The following is a 15,788-nucleotide window of genomic DNA, read 5'->3' on the forward strand; positions in this document are numbered from 1 at the left end:
ATATTTTCGATAATAGGAACTGTGGTCCACATATTCGGCATCTGAGGGCGTGAATAGTTCTAATCGCATTTGGACAACTTTTAATCATAAGGTGGCACACCTCAAAGGCACTATTAGTGCATAGTTTTATGCAATGTATACAGGAAAGTGAAAGTGAGGAACTCAACAATTTTTACAGAGTGAATAGAAATGCCAAAAATATTTGAACTCAGGAAGTATGGTTACATAGCTTGAATGGTTTAGGAAATATGTACAGTAAACTTATGCGCGCCACGCCCACTTTTTTGAACCACACATGTCCCTCATAACTGTTATTGTTGTTGTTGTAGCCGCAGAATTCTGCCTAGTTGACAGTCCTTGGCCGGATAAAAATTCAGGTTCATTCCGGTTACTGTCGTGGGAATGTCCTCACCACTGTAATCATCTGCACCAAATTACAGTGTTTTGTATCTTAATTTGGAGGCTATTACAGCACTTTATAGGCTTTCGAGTAATGACGTTTTGTGGGCGTAGCAATGGCCCGATTCCGCCCATCTGCAAAAGAAAGCCCACATCTCACAAATAAAAGAACTTTCATACAAGAACTTGAATATAGTTATCTGAGCAACTAAACTAAACTGAAGCGTTAGTTCACGTATATACAGACGGACGGACGTCCAATTATATATGTGCATACTTTATAAGATCTTCGATGTTACCTTTTGGGTGTTACAAACATCGTGGCAAACTTGATATGCCCTGCCTAAAGTATGAAAATGAACTAATAAATAAAAAGGTAAAGAATTGAGTAAAACAAAAATTCAAAATTATATGAAAAAATAGAAATATACATATAAAACCGACTAAACAAGAAGGAAAGCAAAAATATATAAAAAAAAAAACAAATTATTACCCAGCGGCATTGCCAATAACCCACCACTTAATATGGATTAAGTGCGTACGTTGACTACATGAAATGTGACAGCTACTGAAGAGATGTATTGTCAAAGTTGTGACCATTACTAACCATTGTCTAACCTCAACTACCATCTTACAGTAATTGGTAAGCTGGCTTCTATCACGCGCTGCTATGGATACAAATATCTCCAAATGTACAAACATACATACATATGTATGTAGTATATACATATGGCTTTTAAACAATGTATGTTGCGTCGCTCCAGACGCTGATGATTGATTTTCCCGATTTTTATACACATATACTCGAACATATATGTACATACATATGTGAGGAAATAAAATTATTCAAATTGACATACGCAATACTGACATATGTATATTAATAAGATTGGAATATGCTGATGGAACAAAATGTTAAATGCAATATTTAATGGAATGTACACATTACCCATGCATTAAAAAATACAAACAAAAAATGCACAACATTTATAAAGATTTGCCCGTGATTATCCAGTGATACAAAAAATCCTTAGCCGTGGCCGACAAATAAAACTTTGAAATCAATTAACACATACTCAATTCTGAATCCGTTAAATGTGTTATTGAACAAATATTTCGTATGTATAATTAATCCTCCGTTTTCGCCTTTTTACTTATTGATCCAATCTCTTGACTTCGTTCATATTTCTCTTCTAAGAACTTGAAAACTGATTCAAAGGCAGAATAGGAAGTCCATTCATGTTTAGGATGCCCTGCCGATACACTATGCATTTCACCCTCCCCCGTATAAATTTCCGTATCGAGTGGGGCAGAACTAGATACCCAATTGCATGCAATGTCCAAAACAACGTGTTTTGCTTTTACTGGTATTTGGAAATGAGCGGAGTCTGTTAGGGCAATAGCAAACACTTTATCTTCGAAAAATTTAGTAAATCGATTTGCCTAAAATGGAAGAGCATTTGTTATTATTCGTATAACTTAATTAGTATTTTATAATTGGACTTACTAAATCCATCGCAATTGCACCACCATAACTGTGAGCTACAATGGCTACGCTCTCAGGGTTACAACCCATTACATATTTTTCCCATACATATCTAGCGTGTGCTGTTGCATGACCAAGACGTGGAATTGGATGATTTTCCCCGTTAATGTTGCGAAAATTGTCATTTGTATTTGTCACCAAAATATCATAGCCAAGAGACTGAGCGCGTTTTATATAGGGGATCTGAGTACCATGGTCAATAGAATTGTTAATTATGAGGCTATATTAGCAATATAAATAGATATATACATATTACGCATAAAGGAAAGAAGCAGCGTTACCGCAATATAAAAACTTTATTTACCTTCTGGCCCACTGTCCCGCTCTAACATAACCACTACCGTGGATTAACACAATCAATTTTTTGGGTTCTACGAGCTTTTGAGGGTTAGTAAAAATGAATGTGGCTTGCTCTTGCGGTATATCCTCCGGAACGTAAGTGCGACTTAAACCATTTTGCTCCAATAAATCATAGACTATTTCAGGAATTTGCTGCGAAAATTTATATTACTTGTTATCAAAATATTTATTATGAATTGTAAACTTACATCAGCTAATTGTTCATAATGCTCCTGATTTTTTTTGTGATCATCAGATATGCTGAATTTGAATGGCTCTTCTCCTGGCTCTCCAGTAATGTCATCAATTTTCCGCAATTGTCCATCTATCTTATTAATAAATTAAATAAATATTTATAATTGTAGAACCACTTGATACAATAAACATTACCTGCATTGAAAGCATAGCCGAATTCACGTAACTTCTTTATAGCCAGACCACTTTTTTCAGCTGAAGACATACTTTTGCACTCACCCCCGCGAAACGGTTGTGCTGACTATAAAAGTACAATATCAATTAAAGGGCTATTGTATTAAAAACGATGTGCATAGAAATAAATATACATATTATACATATATTTTGACACAATAAATCTTTTGTCTTAAGTTGTTGTATATGTATGTATTTGCGTTGAATTTTGCTAGACCTTAGTCTAGCTTGAAGGTTAGCTCTTGCATCACAATTAAAAACTTCAAGGTCAATAAAACTTACAAATTCTAATGTTTTTCCCTGATTGACTTAATTTTACAGAAGCAACGCGGCAATTGTTTGTTTACCTTTCGTATGTAGCGCCAAAATAATGCTACTTTGCAGAATCTTTTCACCAATTTTGACATTTTCTATTTAAGCCGCAGTTGCCACCTAATAGTTTTTTTTTTACCTATTCCCCATTTCCTAGCTGTCAAATTTCCAACAACCTTGGTTTATGTTTTAAAAAGCAAAACCAATAATTAAAAATAAAAAAATGTGCATTTGTTTCTTTTTGTGCTGCTTATTTTGCTCTTGCATTGCTCTCAATGAGTGAAACTACTTATTAACAACTTTTTTGTATAAATGTATCGAGTAATGTTTTTGCTTTACATAATTCTAAAGCGAAAACTTCAGGTACAGATGTCGCTGTTCGGTACCAACCAAAAGAATTACAATATTTTTAGTATTTGTGCCAAGGGTATTTCAAATCAGGTTGTTGTTATTGAAGCGGCAGAATTCTGGTATTGATACATATATTGTATATAGTTAAATTAAAACTGAATAATTTTTAAAAAAGAGGGATAGATTGACTTTATTGACAAATGTTTCTGGAAGCAACTCCGGCAGTTTGCATATGCATCCATGTAAGTGCCATGCAATTTGATGATTTCAAAAAATCGCAATGTTAAAAATACAGAATTGGTTCTAACCAGAAAGTGGTCTGAGTTATTAATACTGACAGTGCCGATAAGTGAATATATGGCACATTATAAAAATTTATTCTTATTGAAATTAAATGGCTGATAGGGGGATTTGGTATTTTGAAAGAAAAGCAACTTTTCCTCTTTCTTCCTGTCAATATGCCAAATTGTTATTTAAAGAATGCCAAACTGTACTGCACTTGGGCAAGAGAGTATCCAAAGTTAAATCTTTTGTACGTATGTATGTATTACCTATGCACAGATGTTAACACCAAAGACTAAAGAAACGAACTTAAGCAAATATAATAAATACGCACATAGTTACAATGAATTTGTATGTCTATATGTCGCAAATGAACAACCCTTGGTATGTTTAAAGTTCTGTATTGCAAATTTAACTTTATTACAACAAATATGGTGTTAATATGTATTAACTTTTAACTCGATATCGTTTAAATTACACTAAATGAGCTAAACTATCTATGCATACATATGTATGTATATACATGTATGTATGTTTTATATTGCGTCGAATACCCGAAATTTCTGGTTAATCACAGTTGAATAAATCCATTACATCTGCTACAAAGCAATACACAATCAAACCTACTGGCCACCTGAAGAACTGGACGAGGTGGAAGCCAGAGCATTACCACTGCTCGCCGCAAAGGCGCGCTGCAGATTACCGAAAAAGCCCCATAGCATACTAACAAGGCTACCAGCAAAATCAAGTAACTTGAATTCTGTGCTCTCGTTGGCGGATTCACGGTCCTCCTCGGTCTCTATTGCTGATGATTCATTCGCGGCCATGTGATCGGCCATTCCACCCATCATTGAGCCCAACAGCTGATGATGTTGCCTAGCCGCATGCACCGTTTGGTTGTGCTGGTCGCGTACCGTATTCAGAAGAATACGCACAGGTTCCAAAACCGGAATACTTTGTTTCGTGCGACTCCACATCATTCCGCCAACATGGGGTTGACTCCCGTTATACACAGATTTAGGTGACTCATGTTGTTCATTGCGACCAAAAATATCATCGGCATCCTCCAATGTGTTTTGTTTTGTTACAAGTAAGTCATCAGTGTGACTCATCGACTCCGTTGTGGAAATGTCAATTGTTCCAGTTGTATGAGTGCGTAAGAAGTCATTATTTAGATTCGTGTCCAGCTGCTCAATAAATGCACCATATAACTGGGAAATGGGTGTTGATCGCTCCGTTACACGTATAGCAGCGTTGCGTTCATGATCCACGCTATGAACTTTCTCGTAGTCAAATTCCCTGATTTCAGCACTCTTAGCACCGGCTCTGCCTTGGTGTACATAGCTGACAATATGGGTAGTTTGTGGTAGCGGAGTAGACGCCGGCAACGCTGCAATCTCCAAAATTAAGCACTGAAAGCAGAAAATGCAATATTTATTGAACTGTAGAAGTGAGAAGCCTCATAAATCGTTTCGTTAATTTAATTGAAACTTGTTAATGCAACACACGCGTAAAACCACGCAAATGGCGGGCAATTATTCGAGTGGAAACACTGAAAAGGCTCGTAGCTCATCAAAATTACGCACAAATATGTATGTTATGGCATTCATAACGACATATGCACACACATTCAACTCTTGCACTCGATGAGCGTATGTATCATTACAAAATACAATACATATATGTATGTAGATATCATCGCTAATGGGGGAACCGTGTTCAAGGCCTAGACCGGGTTATGCTGTTTCTCAAAAGAATCGGTCTTTAGTTGCTAAAATATTGGAAGTTTTCGTCTAAATTATTCTCACCAAATTCGCCAGATAATTGTCACGTTTTTAATTGCATGAGCCCACTTAATTATCTATAATGTTAAATTCAAAAATATACAATATACTGTTATGTTAGGATATTGCATCTTCAGCAGAGGAATATTTTATTATAAACATGTACGTATGTAAATTTTGCACTTACTGTCGCGAACACATACACACATGTGGTATGCCACAAGGAACCTTGTACTCCCAGCATTGTGGTCGATTCAGTTTGAAAAAAATTAAATATTTGATTTAATGCAACGTTCTTGAACTTCAACAAGAATATATTCCGCGGGATACAGTTTTGTTCCAAGCAACCAAACAGACAGCTGAGCCCGAACTAACCGCTACAGACTTAGCCAATAAATCGCAAGTATGAATTCAAATTTTCGAAGTCAAACAAACTGATCCATAAACAAATTCAGTGATTAGTATGCGCATCACATTTCAATACTTTTATGTTTCGCTGCATTACTCACATGGATTTATATCGTGGCGCACATGGAAACTTACTTGTAATTAACTGCGTTTGGACTTGCTGGAAGTTTATAGCACACGAGCACACATACATACATATAACTACTAGATACGTTTAATAATATTGACAATGTTTAGAACGCCTTGCACCGATGCCAAAGCTCTGAATTGTTTCGTGCATACCTACAACGCCACTACGCCGCCACTACACCCCCACCATACATGTGTGGCTTCAGCGATTTTTGCTGTTTGTATGCGATTTGCTTACTGTGGTGCTTCACCCTTTTATAAAAATACTTTACAAAAAATTCGATTTTTTCAGTTATCTGCAAACATCTGAAACTTACATCAAAAAATTTTCAATGAAAATTTAAAAATACGAAAAAATTGTGTCATTTCTTCTGGTTTTTAGCAAAATTTCTTGTGTAAGTAAAATTTTAATTGAAAACTATGCGAATATTTGGGAAAGTCCTGCAGACTTTGCGGGTGAGTTGACAACTAATACGCCCTCATAGTGCCACTGCCACTGTGCTGAATACATGTATATATGTATATTCCTTCTTAGCTGTCTAGGCGACAACCGAACTTCAAACCACGTCGCTACTCTTCGATCTTGTGCTCCCATAACAGTGCACGACGCACAAATCTTCATAATCGCAATTCAAAACATGGTTCTATACGATCAATGGCGGCAAAGTCAGGTAAATGGCTGCTGTATAGCTAAGGAAAGAAAAGTCTAATTTAAGTGTGTACCTAAATGTAGATTCATCAAACAAAGGAAATGATATAAGCAAGACTAGCCTAACTAACATACTGCCAGTGGCTCTGATACAGTCTAAGTCTGCGACTACTTCCACAAAAATCATGTTGATTCCGCTTAACTTGTTTGATGGTGACGATGATGCCAGCAAAAACACCATGAAAACTTTGTCTATTATTCGGGAACATGCACGACAAATTGAAGCTTTCACTGAAAATGTAATGGGCACAGCAGAATCAACACAATATGGTGTACCATTGGCAAGTAATAACGCTGGAGCATTGATGGATCAATGTTCAGGGAAAGACGATGTTACTCTATGGACACATGATGAGGAAATATCCAATTCACATGCATTACAACCTTCTGAAGAGACGATCAAGAGCAACCACATATCACTTTACGAAAAACTTGAGCGTGCCATGGCCGAACAAGAACGAAATCGTATCGAGACTCATGACTGTTACGAGGTAGCGGCCTGGAATAGTTCCAAACGTGACTTGGTTGTGTATGTACCCGAAAATTTAGAGCAGAAATTGCAACAAATGGCAATAGCATCTATGCAGTTGATATTTGAAATGGATATGAGTAATATTCGTGATGCTATCTTCAGAAGTGCGGCCTTGGAGAAAATTAACATGTTTAAGCCTCCAACACCGAAAACTTTGGAAGATCCCACAGTGAAAATAGAAGCTAATTTGGATCTAGGAAAGGATAAAATGGAAAGCACTATTCCTCTTGACTTCAATGCAATGATTCAGGGTACGGTCGAAATTGATCCATCAAAATACACACCCAGCGTTCTAGGTGAGATCAAAGTGCCGGAGTTCAATGATTGTGTCACAACCATAGCGGCTAATATATGTAGTACAGCGTTGCAGAAGGGATTTCCCGCGGATCTTAGCCGAATGGCGTATTCGACAAAGTCGCCAGCCAAAAATAAAAGCGCAAATCGAGACCCACACATCGTTTGTGTTCGTGATGGTTCCAAAGGATGCGTTTCACCAGGCAACGCCGATTATCCAAAATTCAAACCTCAAGACGCAAATACGCAACAAGCCAAAGAAAAGACGAACAAAGCTAGTATATCGTCAGAAATCTCCCTACTCTCGTCTTCGGAAATAATTGACGCTTATAACTCACGTGGTCTAATGAGTTGTAAAGCTTATGCCAGAGCGCTAATTGAAGCAACCAAACGGCGTGCTGAGATTGCTAACAAAGGCTCTGTACCATGTGATGATAAGAAATCTGTGAAAAAAGAAGCATTCAAGAAGAAAGATAAATGTGGCGACACTAAAAACAATCCTTGTACCAAACCTCTGATAGACGAATGTGGTAACGAAATAAAAAAGAATTGTCCAACTAGGAAAAAGAAAGATAAAAAGAAGGATCCTTGCAAGGGTGATGATCCTTGTAAAAAGGCGGCTAGTAAAGACGAAGGATCTTGTACCACACCTGGTGTACCGAAACCCTGTGCCGGGAAACGTAAAAAGAAGCCGACCAAGGATAAGGGGAAAAAAGACATATGTGGAAATGCAAAGAAAGGAAATAGATGTAATACCGAAACTGATGCATGCCAACAGGAGAAAAAGCGTCCAAAACCAAAGAAGAAGAAATGTGATTTAGGTGACCCATGTAAGGATCCGTGTCTTAACATCAATGAACAATCTGACAAAAACAAAAAGGAATTCTCCTCTGGAAAAGATAACAAATGTAAGATGGTAAAGAGCTTATGTGATATGAACAAATCCCAATCTTCGACTTGTGCTAGCGATAAGGCAGCGAAGAAATCTAAGAGCACCAGCGACGTAAAAAAAACTGATAGCAAATGCGAATCCTCAAAAGCGAAAAAAACCACCTCTTCCAAAAGTAAATGCAAGCCATTTAATAGTGCTAGCTCTAAAGATAGTAATAAGTCAAAATGTGGATCAGACGGAAAATCAGGTGGAAAAGCGAAAAACCTTTGCGACGTAAAGAAACCACCATCTAAACCAGCCACAAACAAAGAATGTAAACGTTATGAAGGCTTCTGCAAAAGCAAAGATTCGAAAACCTCTTGCTCATCCGATAAAGGCCCAGGTAAGAAATCAAATGCAGACAAATCAGGATCGAAATGCAAACCTATTAAAAGTCTGTGTGATGCAAAGAAATCTAAATCGGACAAAAAGCCCGATTGCAAGTCTGAAAGTAAACCGAAGAGTGCTTCAAAATGCAAACCCATTAAAAGTCTGTGCGAAGCAAAGAAATCAGCATCTTCAGACAAAAAGTCTTCCAGCAAGTCGGCTGACTGCAAGACAACAAAATCGTCGTCGCCCAAGAGTGATTCGAAAGATCATTGTCAGACGAAGAAAAAGTCAACGAAACCCAATTGTAAAACCAAACCTGGCTCTTCTGCAAAGAAGTACAGCACTTTGGCGAATAATAAGTCATTTGTGGAAATGTCCCCCATTAAACGTTACTTTAGCACAATTCCCGTATACTCAATTCCACGTGGATTCATTTCATGGAGACAGTTTAGTTCGAAGAAAAGTGGTAAAGGGAAAAAGAAAGGCAACAAGGATGACGGAATGTGCGCGCAGTATCAATCAAAACCAAAGATCAAACGCACTGATAAACTCGAACGGAGGAAACCGAAGTTAGACTGTTATAGCGATCCTGATGAGTGCCAAGAACAAGCCTGTAAGGATCCTATGAAATCCAGCTGTGCCAATATCAAAAAGGGTAAGAGAAAAAATACCAAAAAAGATATTCCAAAATATAAACTTACATTTGAATTTTTAAAATAAGGCAGAAAATGAGAATCCCTCAGCTCTCAGATTTAGAACGTGTTTGCATATGACTAATCGCTTCCCTGTCCTTCACAAAAGAAATTATGGAACGGATTCCTGTAATGAAAATCGAGCTCGATGTTACGAAGAAGATGCAAAAAATTATGAATCCGAAAAAGAGCAGGAAATTGAGGAATGTACTGATGAAGAGAATACTGATTCATATCTTATAAACAAGACAAGAAACGAAGTGATAAGAATACTGGAACCGTGTACAGTCGAACGGTGTTTAGAAGCATTACCAAAGTTTAATGAGTATGGTAAAAAAATCCACTATTTATATAGGAATTTGTTATTTCGAAGAATAATCCATCCAATAGATGTACTGATACGCACCGAAGCAGTTGCACTTTCAGGATCTGACCTCCATTACTACGAAACTGGAGGGCAATCCTATCCAGGCATGACTCTAGGTCATGATGCATCTGGAATAGTTCAAGAAGTATGCTCACTAATGTATGTTTTAGAAAATTGGTAGTGCACGAACTTCTTCTTCCTTTTTTAGGTTGGTTGCTCAATAACGAAAATTCGACCCGGCGACCGTGTTGTTGTAGAGTCGGGCTTAGCATGTGGCATTTGCGACTATTGCAAGAAAGGTTGCTACAACATCTGTAACAATTTAATATTCAATGGATTTCTACGCAAATACCAAGTTCATCCCGCTGATTTATGCCACAAAATTCCAGCCGATGTGGATATGATCGAAGCAACTCTTACGCAAACGTTAGCGCTTGGATGTCAGGCTTGTTTCAAAGCACAAGTTCTACCCACGACCAATGTCCTAATCATCGGAGCGGGTCCCACTGCCATTTCCGCGGCATTGTGCGCACGCGCAATAGGGGTGGGTAACATCTGTGTAGCGTCCACAATAAAGGAACCCCTCGAAACAATTGAGAAAACCTTTCACTTTAAATGCATGCACTATGATGCGGACATGCAGTATTGCATGATACTTGAGTGTTTGTATAGCGCGTTACATGATTGGCCGGATGCTGTTATAAACTGTGCCGTGTCAGAGAAGTCAATGAATTTATCAGTAATGGCACTGAAGCCATGTGGCATATGCATTCTAGCAGAGTGTGATGCGGAGTGTGCGTGTTTTAATGCAATGGACGTTCTTATGAAAAATCTGAAACTGATTCCGAGCTTTCGCTCAATTAATATGTAAGTCATTGCCTCATTATTCCCTCATCTGCAAAGCGTTTACGTGTCGTTTGAACTTTTGTTACCTGTTCAGGTTCCCAACTGCGCTACAGTTGATTGATGGGGGTAAAGCGCCTATTGGTCGATTAGTTGCAAATGTATTTCAGTGGAGTAAAGTTGAAGTGGCTTTTCGAAAGGCGTTACATGAATCAAATATTGGTAATAAAAAAGTTGTAATAAGATGTGCGGAGGAAGACAAAGATATATACAAGAAGGAGGATTGCAAAACTTAGACCAATAAAAATTAAAAAAAATGGTATTTATAAGTGAAATTGTATATGTGATAACTTCTGCTCTCGCTCTTTTTCTGCAATATAAAATAAAATTATGATAAAGAATTTTTATATCTATATATTTCACGGGTTCTTTTTATTCACGCGTTTCCGGTTCCTTACCTTCTGCTTGTTGTCCAAGAACGTATATATGGCAAACAGATGACGCATTGGCTAGTATGTCAATTTGCGCAGCTGTTTTCTGTGAATGCATCCCTGTAAAAAATATGTACATACATATTGTTTGCTTTTGACGCAACGTGTTTGGTAGTGTTTTGTAGAAATTTGCTTATTGTTTTAATTTTTCATAAAATCTTATAATGGGAAAGCTCGATGTTACCGTGTTACGATATTTAACCAAGGAAGATTTTCGTGTGCTCACAGCGGTTTGTTTTTCCTAATATAATAACCTACAGTTTGATTAATTTGGTATACATTTTAGATCGAAATGGGAATGAAGAATCATGAGCTCGTTCCTGGACAATTAGCTGCATCTATTGCGAATTTAAAGGCTGGCGGCGTTCATAAATTACTGAGGGAACTATGTAAGCACAAACTGGTTTCATACGAACGTGGAAAAAAATGTGAGTTAACGAGAAAAATGCTAAACAATACGCCTATTATAATAAGTTTTTCGCACAGATGATGGGTATCGCCTAACGAACACGGGGTATGACTATTTGGCTTTGAAATCTCTAACATTGCGCGGTTCTGTATCGTCATTCGGTAACCAAATAGGTGTGGGCAAGGAATCAAATATATACGTGGTTGCTGACGAAGACAATAAATCTATATGCTTAAAGCTTCATCGACTAGGTAGGACCTGTTTCAGAAATATAAAATCAAAGCGAGATTATCATGGTCGTCGACACAAAGCCTCCTGGCTATATCTATCACGTATATCGGCAACTAGGGAATTTGCTTATATGAGTGCGTTGCACGATCGTGGGTTCCCAGTGCCTAAACCAATAGACTTCAATCGACATTGCGTGTTAATGGAGCTTGTCAACGGATGGCCAATGTAAGTTATATGAGAATGAAAAGCATATGAACAAAATTTTAATTTAGGCAATTCTCTACGAAGGACACAGGTTCAAGAATTAACAGATGTTGAACAAGTTTATGATGATCTTATGAATTTAATCGTGCGCCTTGGTAATGCTGGGGTTATCCATGGAGACTTTAATGAATTCAATTTAATGCTCACAGACGATGGGACACCAATTTTAATTGACTTTCCACAAATGATGTCAACCTCACATGAAAATGCTGAATTGTAAGATATACATACATATATTTTTATACTTATTAACGATCAATTATTAATTATGATTTGTGTTATTTAGTTTCTTCGATCGGGATGTGAATTGCGTCCGCGAAATGTTCCGTAGAAAATTTGGTTACGAAAGTGCAGACTTTCCTAAATTTGCAGACTTAAAACGCGAAGACAACTTGGATGCAGAAGTACATTGCACAGGTTACGGTGTTACCAAGGAAATGGAAAGAGACATTTTACAGGTAATTTGAATAAATGCGTAAAGATAACTTTATGAATAACATAATTCTAATGATTTTGCAGGAATATGGCATGATCCCCGAGGACGCCGATGAAACAAATCTTGAAAGCGATGATTCTGAGCCGGAAGAAACACCAGCTGATAATTATCCGAAGGATACTCTTAAAGAGTATCGTCTTCAACTACAAAACGAAGTGAATTTCAGCGAAATGAAAAACACGCAGAAAACCGACGATTCGATACGACGTTATATTGAATCATGCTCGCAATACCTGGCGAACATAGATCTAGATCCACTATCCGAACTGACAAATGAGCCCTCCCAAATAATGCTCACTAACTCAGACGAAGGTAAAACCAGCAGCATTCATTCAAGCCAAAAATTAGATGAAGCTTTGAAAGATAACGGACCCAATATCGGTGTCAACGCTAATGATTCAGATGCTGCATCAATGAGTTCTAATGATTTGGAAACCGATAACGTTCCCGAACTGAACAACATGGATCCAAATTCCCGAATGTACCGTTTAAAATTGGTAGAAAAGCTTTTGAATGATACACGCAGTCAACGTTCTTACTCAACCACTGCTAGTACTATAGCGCCATCAGTTATAACTGATCGTATTAGAAAAAATATGGGCGCAAAAGAAAAACGTGAAATGCGTAAGCATTGTGTGGCGAAAGGCGAGGCCAGTGCCGTGCACAGGCATCGCAAAGAAAATAAGGATGTGGTTAAAGAGTATGCTGGATGGGACTTTTAAAGAGTTTACATTTTCTATTTCTAAATGAATGAGTGATAAATAAACAAATAATGAAATGAAAAAAACATCGCGCTTTTGATATTTGCTTCGTTGAAAAAATAATTTCCAAGTTGCTCTATTCACCAATCAAATATTTTATATACATACATATTTCAATGAACACTTTCTTTAATATGGATGTCACTTGATGTAAGTACTTTTTTCATATTTTAATGTCAGACTACGGATGTTTTTATTAGTGGAGAGCATCATCACTCATGGTATTTACTTACACCTTTGGAATCCACCTACCTACCATAAAGAAAGCGGATCCATTAAAACTGTTGCTTTCAAATCTATATAAATGGTAATTATTATATAAACAGCATAAGCATATACCTTTAGTTGTTATGTGGATTTGAGTTTTATTGCTCATCAGATGCATTTTGTAATCAGTATTGGGGCAGACTTGCTATGTTTAAAGTACTAATACAGTAATTTATTTTCCGAAAGCTTTTGGAGATGAGTTGAGGCAAATTGTTCAACATGAAGCGTTTGCAAATAAATAAAAATCAATAATACTAATACTAAAGACGCATTAAATGTAACTTAAAGATTATTTTATTTGTACAGAGCAATATATCATTCTTACGGTCAAATCTAATCAGATACATCTAGAAGTCCCTTTCGATCGAAATATGGTAGTAGTGCTTTGATTATATTTTGCACCTTTTTATTGGTATACAATCCTTTATAAAATTTTTTGGAACGCTCATTAACCTCGGTTAAGCTATTAAGGTCTGAATCGTCACTATTTTCACAGATCTGGAGCGGTTGGTTTACTATCGTAGATGTTAATGCTGGAAAGTAAGAAGATTTTAATGTATCATTTATAAAAAAAAGAGTAAAAAAATGTGCTAAACATACCGTAGAAACGTCGATCCTCCAATTGAACACAGAGCTCGTGTAAGGAAGGAATATGCCCACCATATGTTAGCTTGTGTAGTGTGCTAGTTAAAACCTCATGGTAATATTGAATTAATTCGTCCTGACGATGTAAACGCAGTTGGTTTTCAAAGGAAGTGTTAATTAGATAATGTAAATCTCCGGCTGGCGATGACCAATTACTAAATTGAAAATCAATTAAGCGTGCATCCTTAACGTGCTTTGTGCGATTATTGTCGCCATGCTCTTCAAATGAGAACATTATATTAGTGGTCCAAATGTCGCCATGAATGAGCGTGAGAAAATGCCCCTCTTTAGGATCAAAACTCCGCACAGAATACTCGAATATATAGGGCTTCAGTTTGAGTAATTTCTCTTTGTAGTAAGGCCCCAATTCCTCACAATTGTCAGCGAAATTTGCACATACCTCAACCATGCCTTCGTGGAAAGGTTGAAAGGCGCGGTTTGTACGTCTGAGAAACCCACCTTGTAAATTTGTCAAAATCTTTGGAGTGCGTTCGTTAAGCACAGCGGAAGTAGCATGAAATTTAGCCAGTTTCCTCAAGGTTAGCCGAGCTTGCGACTCATCCAGCCCGGCTATACGATCACCTACGATAAAGTCTGACGCCGACAAATCTTCAAAAATTATAACTGATCGTTCGAAATCCACATGTATTGTATCAGCAAAGAGCTTGTCGTCATCCCCTATTTCTACCAATAATGCGGTCATTTGTGGTAGAATCTGTTTATACATAAGCATTTCTCTGTTGTAAACATCGAAATCATTCATAAATCTAGCAATGACTGGATCACCCTCATAATTAGTTTTTGCGATGTAAAATCCCTGACGCGTCTCCTTGCAATTTGACTCCAGGAATTCTACTTTAAAACGCGTTAAAGTACTAATGAAACTATCACCTTTTGATGTTCCGCTAGAGTCACTAATATTTGTTACAATGAGTCCTTTGTCTTTTTTGTATTCGCGCAAAATTGTCTCGAAGTATTCCTTTGTTAACCAAGTTAAAATTGACTCAGTTGTTTCCTTCATTTTAATTAAATCAAATACAATGCGATCACTGCTAAGCTCAACCGAGTTGTAGAGACAACTAAATATTTGATGAATCTTTTATATAAGATGCGTCTTATAATTTACCTAGTTTTACAGTGAACTGATAAGAATAGAAATGGGAGCAATGAGAGCAGTAATTTTTTCACATTATGGTGGTAACGAAAGCTAGTAACTTTGAGAATTGTTCGCGGTTGTGCTTAACTTTTCCAATCTTTCAAGAGTGACAATTTTAATATATTGGGAAAATTGTAGAATATGTTGGCTCTTCATCTCTAGACTCATACAAATGTCAAGTTGAATTTTGACTAATGAACAATATTTTAAAGGGTACTTTTGATAACAATATTTATATTTTTTAGACGAAGAATGAAATTTTTTGAGCTCAACTCAATTATAACATTATTAACGATTGAAATGAAGTCCTGAGGAGGAAGTTTTTAAAATAAATTTAGAAGTTATTGCTTACTTCTTTCGATTTACACTTATTTAAACGAGTGAAGTTAGC

The 15,788-nt window shown here is 37.0% G+C and overlaps 5 protein-coding genes across 12 annotated transcripts; 2 read left to right on the top strand and 3 right to left on the bottom strand.

Annotated features, from left to right (window-relative positions):
* Window positions 1-1,250: 1,250 nt before the first annotated feature.
* On the bottom strand, window positions 1,251-3,212 carry LOC105229514 (FAM172 family protein homolog CG10038). 8 transcript variants are annotated; one of them, XM_011209846.4, is made up of 6 exons: window positions 3,061-3,212; window positions 2,675-2,780; window positions 2,494-2,609; window positions 2,250-2,437; window positions 1,907-2,165; window positions 1,251-1,842 (listed from the first exon to the last, which is right to left on the bottom strand). In XM_011209846.4, the coding sequence occupies exons 1-6, from the start codon at window positions 3,118-3,120 to the stop codon at window positions 1,528-1,530; spliced, it is 1,044 nt and encodes a 347-aa protein (XP_011208148.2). In that variant the 5' UTR covers window positions 3,121-3,212; the 3' UTR covers window positions 1,251-1,527. The 8 variants fall into 8 exon arrangements, with proteins under 8 accessions (XP_011208148.2, XP_029407518.2, XP_011208150.2 ...); XM_029551658.2 differs by having other exon boundaries at window positions 2,494-2,613; XM_011209848.4 differs by having other exon boundaries at window positions 2,996-3,119.
* Window positions 3,213-4,047: 835 nt separating this feature from the next.
* On the bottom strand, window positions 4,048-5,833 carry LOC105229515 (uncharacterized). The gene is made up of 2 exons (XM_011209849.4): window positions 5,630-5,833; window positions 4,048-5,070 (listed from the first exon to the last, which is right to left on the bottom strand). Exons 1-2 carry the CDS (start codon window positions 5,684-5,686, stop codon window positions 4,282-4,284), a joined length of 846 nt encoding a protein of 281 aa, XP_011208151.2. The 5' UTR covers window positions 5,687-5,833; the 3' UTR covers window positions 4,048-4,281.
* Window positions 5,834-6,269: 436 nt separating this feature from the next.
* On the top strand, window positions 6,270-11,095 carry LOC105229516 (hypothetical protein). Its single transcript, XM_011209850.3, has 7 exons — window positions 6,270-6,435; window positions 6,515-6,650; window positions 6,713-9,430; window positions 9,501-9,797; window positions 9,858-9,979; window positions 10,043-10,701; window positions 10,775-11,095. Exons 1-7 carry the CDS (start codon window positions 6,400-6,402, stop codon window positions 10,971-10,973), a joined length of 4,167 nt encoding a protein of 1,388 aa, XP_011208152.2. The 5' UTR covers window positions 6,270-6,399; the 3' UTR covers window positions 10,974-11,095.
* Window positions 11,096-11,238: 143 nt separating this feature from the next.
* LOC105229517 (uncharacterized) lies at window positions 11,239-13,339 on the top strand. Its single transcript, XM_011209851.4, has 6 exons — window positions 11,239-11,398; window positions 11,455-11,596; window positions 11,655-12,033; window positions 12,097-12,288; window positions 12,359-12,530; window positions 12,592-13,339. Exons 1-6 carry the CDS (start codon window positions 11,333-11,335, stop codon window positions 13,288-13,290), a joined length of 1,650 nt encoding a protein of 549 aa, XP_011208153.2. The 5' UTR covers window positions 11,239-11,332; the 3' UTR covers window positions 13,291-13,339.
* Window positions 13,340-13,872: 533 nt separating this feature from the next.
* Window positions 13,873-15,326, bottom strand: LOC105229643 (uncharacterized). Its single transcript, XM_011210062.3, has 2 exons — window positions 14,197-15,326; window positions 13,873-14,129 (listed from the first exon to the last, which is right to left on the bottom strand). The coding sequence occupies exons 1-2, from the start codon at window positions 15,260-15,262 to the stop codon at window positions 13,930-13,932; spliced, it is 1,266 nt and encodes a 421-aa protein (XP_011208364.2). The 5' UTR covers window positions 15,263-15,326; the 3' UTR covers window positions 13,873-13,929.
* Window positions 15,327-15,788: the final 462 nt, after the last annotated feature.

This window comes from Bactrocera dorsalis, chromosome 2, assembly GCF_023373825.1.
Source record: "Bactrocera dorsalis isolate Fly_Bdor chromosome 2, ASM2337382v1, whole genome shotgun sequence".
NCBI lineage: Eukaryota > Metazoa > Arthropoda > Insecta > Diptera > Tephritidae > Bactrocera > Bactrocera dorsalis.

Coding starts and splice junctions, on each gene's coding strand:
- LOC105229516 (XM_011209850.3), top strand. CDS start 6,400: ATGCGAATATTTGGGAAAGTCCTGCAGACTTTGCGG. Junction 9,798..9,857: donor ACCAAAGTTTAATGAGTATG/GTAAAAAAATCC, acceptor TCCATCCAATAG/ATGTACTGATACGCACCGAA. Junction 10,702..10,774: donor AGCTTTCGCTCAATTAATAT/GTAAGTCATTGC, acceptor TTACCTGTTCAG/GTTCCCAACTGCGCTACAGT.
- LOC105229515 (XM_011209849.4), bottom strand. CDS start 5,686: ATGCTGGGAGTACAAGGTTCCTTGTGGCATACCACATGTGTGTATGTG. Junction 5,071..5,629: donor GTGTGTATGTGTTCGCGACA/GTAAGTGCAAAA, acceptor TTCTGCTTTCAG/TGCTTAATTTTGGAGATTGC.
- LOC105229643 (XM_011210062.3), bottom strand. CDS start 15,262: ATGAAGGAAACAACTGAGTCAATTTTAACTTGGTTAACAAAGGAATAC. Junction 14,130..14,196: donor GGAGGATCGACGTTTCTACG/GTATGTTTAGCA, acceptor CTTACTTTCCAG/CATTAACATCTACGATAGTA.
- LOC105229514 (XM_011209846.4), bottom strand. CDS start 3,120: ATGTCAAAATTGGTGAAAAGATTCTGCAAAGTAGCATTATTTTGGCGC. Junction 2,781..3,060: donor TTTGGCGCTACATACGAAAG/GTAAACAAACAA, acceptor GTACTTTTATAG/TCAGCACAACCGTTTCGCGG. Junction 1,843..1,906: donor GTGCAATTGCGATGGATTTA/GTAAGTCCAATT, acceptor CTTCCATTTTAG/GCAAATCGATTTACTAAATT.
- LOC105229517 (XM_011209851.4), top strand. CDS start 11,333: ATGGGAAAGCTCGATGTTACCGTGTTACGATATTTAACCAAGGAAGAT. Junction 11,597..11,654: donor ATACGAACGTGGAAAAAAAT/GTGAGTTAACGA, acceptor TTTTTCGCACAG/ATGATGGGTATCGCCTAACG. Junction 12,289..12,358: donor TCACATGAAAATGCTGAATT/GTAAGATATACA, acceptor TGTGTTATTTAG/TTTCTTCGATCGGGATGTGA.